Source organism: Zea mays, chromosome 1 (genome assembly GCF_902167145.1).
Source record: "Zea mays cultivar B73 chromosome 1, Zm-B73-REFERENCE-NAM-5.0, whole genome shotgun sequence".
NCBI classification, from domain to species: domain Eukaryota; kingdom Viridiplantae; phylum Streptophyta; class Magnoliopsida; order Poales; family Poaceae; genus Zea; species Zea mays.
This window is the reverse complement of record NC_050096.1, coordinates 212191947-212198249: the sequence shown is the minus strand read 5'-3', so window position 1 is coordinate 212198249 and position 6303 is coordinate 212191947. Positions and strand designations below refer to the sequence as shown.

The window sequence follows — 6303 nt, the reverse complement described above, 5'->3', positions numbered from 1 at the left end:
GCAAAATATTATAAATCCACATAATTGGCACTTATGATTGTTTCATCATGCATAAAATATGGCATCAAACAAAACCAATTGCAATACCAAAATTATATAATTTCCAAGTATAACATCCGTCCAAAATTTCATCGAGCACAAGTATTTAAACAAAAAACAAATTTGGACTCCAATAACATAAATCCTAATAAACATGTAACTTAAGCTCATATAACTTTAGTCCTCCATATGGTATGTGATGTATCTTGACACCATCAAGTTGGCAGGCATATTTAAGGAGACACTTGGCTACGATTGATGCTTAAAATCTGGCGAAGGAGGCTATTGTTTTCTGCTATGGACTTCTTTAAATCTGCAATCCCATCAGATTGCTTAGCAATGGTCTCGTCAGACGCCTGTGTCTTAGCCTTCAAGCTTTGGACTTCATCTCGTAGTTCGTCTTTTTCTTGCCGCTCAGTATCCAATTGAGACTCAAGTTGCTACACCTTTGCTGAAACATTTCCTGAAGAGCTTCTGTTAGAGGTTGCCAAGCCTACATTCTGAAGGAATAAACTTGATTTAGGCAGCACTTGGGAGACTACTTCTGTTGAAGACTTTGAATGGTTTCCATCTTCAACTGGTGTTGCTGCCATTGATTCCATATCAACCTAGCATACAGAGATCAACTTAGTATATTGCAATTCCATATCAACATAGCACACAGACATCAACCTAGTGTAGGATTACGGGGAGGCTACACTAGCGCAAAACAAAATTTTCAACCCCATAATACCAAGAACTACTGCGGTTATAGGTCATGGAATTACCACTAGACGCGCAGAGCAGCGGAAGACGTCTCGATGTAGACGAACGCGTCGAGCAGTGTCGTGCAGTCGCCGGCGTCCTTCACGTCCTCGCACGGTTCGTCCAAGTGCTCCAGATGCAGCACCTCCGAGGTATCCACACGTACAGGGAGGAAGCGCCGCGTACCGAAACTGCTAGGTTCGCGACGGCGGCTAGGCGAGGGCGAGAGGTGGGCGGCGGCTGTTAGTTCGCTGGTGGCGAATTAGGTTATTCTTAACCGCGCCCTCGCCCCTCAATATATAGGCGTTATGGTGGGCTTCTGACGCCGAGGCCCATCATTAACCCTAAAGCCCAGTCTAATTTCGGATCTAATCCGAATTAGGCTTCCTTCCCCTTAAGTGTGTGACCCTATAGGTTCACGTACAAATAGACATAGCCCAAGTACTCTTACTTGGCCCAATAATTGACAGCGGCCTCTAGCAAGACATGTCAACTCCTATGTGTACGTAAAGATCATATCAGACGAACCATTGCGACATTAAGTACATGTTGTTCCCTTTGTCTCACGATATTTGGTCTGGCTCTAAGCTGACCTCTCTTTCTCGATACTGTGAATTGGAATCCTTTCAATGGTTAACTCTTAACCCTAGCACGGCCATGCATTTCTTGATCCAATCACTCGAGGGGCCCAGAGATATCTCTCTCACAAAGAGAGGGACAAATTCCATCTTGACTGACCATGCCTCATAGCATGCTTCCTGACAAACCCAAAACTACCTTTATAACTACCCAGTTACGGGATAGCGTTTGATAGTCCCTAAGTAAGTCAATTCACATCTTGAGAACATGCGACAATCTCAGGTCTAAGGATACAGTATTCATGTTGCAAGAAGAGAACTATATTACAATATCTCACGTTGGGTCGGTCCAGCCTCATGTCATACATGCGCCCACATTATTAGTTTAACATCTCCATGTTCATGACTTGTGAAATGTAGTCATCAACTAATACATGTGCTAGTCATCGACTCTGACTAGGGACATCATTTAGAATAACCATATAAGTAAAGAATCTCACAAACAATTCACATAATTGCTAATCAATACAAGGTGCCTTCCATGGATATTCAATTAAGCAATATATATATCATGGATACAAAGAAATATGCTCATCTCTATGATTATCTCTAGGGCATATTTCTAACACCTAGTGCATTGCATATTGGGAGGTAGAAGTGAAAGGGCAAAAGGTTCTTACAATAGCTTTCTGGACAGTTTCACTAAACCCTTTCTTCTTGCTGCAATGCATCTCCTTGAAAAGATCAATTGCACTAGGTTCGGTATCTTTAAATTTTTCTTGCTTCTGACATGATATGAATTTATTTTTGTTAGCAAGGAACAATTAGCACAAGTTGGACATTTAGTTTGGTGAAGCATATAGTATAAGATTACAACAGTCAGTTATACAACAAATTAATTAAAAAGCATAGGATGTATGAGATATTAAATACAGATACTTAATTTCATTTGTGCATGAGAATCTGCTAGCAGAAGCGTACACAATATCTGAGATGTAAAACTATATGTATTATAAGCATTGCCACTATGAGAGTAATCAAGTATATGATGCAGTTAAAATATATTTAATCAAGAGCAGTCCTTATAAATAAACATCAGGTAGCAGAAGCATTCAAAAGCATCCAATCTGTAGCTATACATGGATATTAGCATAGTGCATTTTTTATAACAGCACAATACTTATTTGCAAGCCTATACATGAACAGTTAGCAGGAGCATTCAAAAATTTGAATGGGTAGCCTGTACTGGAAGTGCCCATTTAGAAAATAAACAACTAATATCTTTAATTCTAAGTATCATTTTTTATCTTATTGACTTCAATCAAGTGTGCAGATACTAAACAAGTTTATGTATGACATGGTAATTTTCTTACCAATGAGTATGCCTTTGCAATGTAGGATTGAGAGCCTGTGCCTTGTGGAAACTTTACTTGTTCACGACTAATTTTGTTCTTCATACATGTGTCCTATGCATTGAATAAGTGAGTATGACAGCACAATAGAGCGAATATAAATTCAAAAAGGTACATCATTATTTAAATGGAGAAAACTAGAGGTTGAATGCAAATACCTTGTGCTTTGAGGTAGACCACATTTCTACTAGAAGTTTCCATTGGTCATCAGTCATGCACGAAACAGGCGATGTAGTCCTCACTAGATTTGCAGGAACCTCATTGAAGTATTTCTTTTTTAGGTTATACCTCATCTAGCGATGACCACCCTTTAGCATATCAATACATGCTGCTCTCACTGCTGTATTATCAGCATCCATGGTGAATTGTCCCTGGTCAATTAGTAGGGATTTCAACATATATGTTAGAAAAGAATGATATACAAAATTTGAGGAAAATGGAGTACGAAGATACTTACAGCAATCTTTCCAATGTAGTTTTCTATTTTACCAGCGTTCTCTTTCTTCTTGTACTCCTTCCAATGTGAAAATATCGGCATGTGCTGCCTAAGTGCGATCCCACCCTCTGATGCAAATTTGGCAGCTTGGATAGGTGCCTCTGGTCTTCTTTTCCCTTCACGAATCTGGATTGGAATCTTAATGCCTAATCCTCTGCTTAATGACTCAAGTTGCCTGCCCATACTTCTTTGCCTTGGTACTAGTTCTATTTATTGCGGTGAGTATAAGAAAATTAATAACTAGTATGACACCAAAATTACAAGAATCAATCCTAATTCTTTGCATACCTAGACTAAACAATTCATGATATGTATAGTGAACACAGTTAAGAATTTATTAGTATTATGCAAGGATAAGATCTCAATATTAAAGCCTATAGAGAAAGAACAAGCTACAACATCTGAAACATTTTAATTCGATATACATAATCCTATTATCAGAGAAATTGAACATAATTTGATGTAGTTGTATTGGTATAGAATAAATTTATAGGAACGCAGTGTATAGACAATCACTCGCCTTGGTCTCCGGTGGGATCTTCGCTCTCGGTCTCTATTGGTGAACTAGGTTGTACAACAGTAGATATGCGTTGGATGCAATCTTGGTTTGTGGCATCACAAGAATCAGATAATATACCAGCCATTATATTTTGGTTGGACTCTTGGTTTATGGTAGCACTCCTTCGCCTAGTAACTCTAATTGGTTGTTCTTGCACTCCAGGTGCAACAACCCTTTTAGAGGCTCTTGTATTTTTCGAAGAGATTTCAGCACCATTGTTGGGGATGTGGCTGGCTACCGACTTATCAACTAGGGATTCCTGCATAGGTACAACATAATATATTGTATGTTTGATCGGAAAAAGCAAAGGTAATGACACAATAATTGGAAGAAAAAATATGACAAAATAATTGGAAGAGAAAACACGAATTATTACGTTACTGACCATCTCATCCTCAGAGTCTTCAATATCATCACCATCATACAACGATCCAGATTCCTGAGGAGCATTATCGTTCATCCTTCCACTTGGAATACTAGCCATCATTGACTGTAATTGACGAATCCCTAACCGTTGCATCATTTGATTATTCTTCATGATTGTAATTGCCCTCTGTTTCTCATAGTCTGTAGGAGTAGGTTCTGTATCTTCTAAAAATAAATGATAAAAGAAAAATGTTACAGATGCATAGGAAGGAACAAACTGGACTGATATTATTGTACGCAGGTAATAAATGATTTTGTTTCTTCAAGGGGCACAACTACACCTGCGATCCTCAACTAGCTCTATCAAAATCAGACTAGGGTTTAAGAACTTACCTGCGTGATGTCGTGGGACTCGCGGCCCCTTCTTCCCCGGGGGCATCTTGAGGTTGTGACGGATAGACTTAGGGTGCACAGGCGATCTATCTTGTCGCACCACCAGCAGCAGGAGCAGGTTACGAAGAGTCGAAGAGGATGAGAATGTCGTGCAGTTTCTGTGGGAGGAAGGATATAGAAGGAGGTGGGCGTCAATTGCGGGGAGGCCATGCCGTTGCTGTTTCTTTTTTTCGCGTGGAGTGATTTTGTTTTCAATGAATATGGTCTCTGTAACAGCCACGTGTGGAGAATCCTATAGAGTCACATTTGGGGAAATATCAATCAGATGTTACTCTTGTCCTTTTTAAATTATTTCTATTTTTTTCTTTTTCATCACCTTCTGACATGACCGCATTACCATTTCTTGGCTTCAGTCACGTGCCTCACGGATATGATAAATGTATTTTTATTTTTCACTTATTTCTTTTCAGAGATATCATAGTTCATTTATTTCTAATTTCTTTTAGTTTTTCTAGCACTTACATGGTGATTGACGATGGCTATAGGATAATTATTTTTATAACTACTCTACGTTTTACTATGTGATGATATTGGTTGTTTTATGAGGAACTCGTTTATTTCAGTACAATTAGTGTGGCACTGAATATGCTCTGGTTAGTGTTTTTTACTTTAACATGGTCCAGAAACACATGTCTGAATACCTTTGACGTCGTTCAGTACAGCTTATGTCTTCCTGGCTACCAGAACAATTTTAGCTCATGTACGTATTACCATGGCTGATTATCCTTGCTTTTAATCCCCTTACTTTGTACGAAGTTAAGGCTACTTATACACATATTTTGTTCTTTTACATGCCTAATATATTGATTTATTACCATGTGTTGAAAAAAATAAAAGTTGAAATGACCTGTATGTTTCTTATATTGTTTTGTTATTTCTCTCAGCTTACCAGGATCCCCATCGTCTCCTTGCCGTTTGCTTAAATGAAACTTGGAGCAAAAAGCAACTGCAATAAACTGAAATTGAATATTCAGAAACTAAAACTGCACAAACTGGAACTCGACTAAATATCCAGAAAGTGAAACTGCACAAGTTGGCGCAAACAAAAACTGAATATTCTTGGTTCAGAAGATTATTCAGACTGAACTTTGAAGCTTATTAAGTTAGTTTTTTGTGGTGTCTGCAATGGGCACAAACAGATCAGTTACGAACAGACTGAGGGGAGGTGTTCGACTGAGCATGTTGCTTCACTAGTTCTCACTTTTCTCCGCGGATTTTTCTTGATTCACCATCACCATCAACAACATTGAAGATCACCTCTAGGTTACAGCTGCTATTATGCACTTGGAAGGTAATGTAGCTAAATGGTGGCAGACACACAAGCAATCAACAGTGGAAAGGAGTTTTGTTAGGTCATTCAGTTTAAGTTTTGGCTCATACGAGACTTCAGAACTGCTATAACTGAACTGTTAGCCCTCAAACAAACTGACACAGTGAAGGAGTACAGTTCTGTCTTCCAATCCTCGCAGTTTGACATTACAATGCACAATAGCAACTATGAGGAAATCAAAGCTAGTGCAGAACAGCATGTTCCATTAACAGTTGGCAGAGCTCTGTAACACATCCCAACCGACTCTGTCTCTAAATGAAATGGGCATGGGCAATCTTGGCACGCTGCTCTGGTAAAACTCTACATCAATCATTGCCGAGCACTGC

At 39.0% G+C, this 6303-nt stretch overlaps 1 protein-coding gene across 1 annotated transcript; it reads right to left on the bottom strand.

The window, feature by feature from the left end:
• Nucleotides 1-479: 479 nt before the first annotated feature.
• On the bottom strand, nucleotides 480-3144 carry LOC103645250 (uncharacterized). The gene is made up of 3 exons (XM_020543380.2): nucleotides 2932-3144; nucleotides 2735-2827; nucleotides 480-647 (listed from the first exon to the last, which is right to left on the bottom strand). The coding sequence occupies exons 1-3, from the start codon at nucleotides 3064-3066 to the stop codon at nucleotides 480-482; spliced, it is 396 nt and encodes a 131-aa protein (XP_020398969.1). The 5' UTR covers nucleotides 3067-3144.
• Between the last annotated feature and the right edge of the window lie 3159 nt (nucleotides 3145-6303).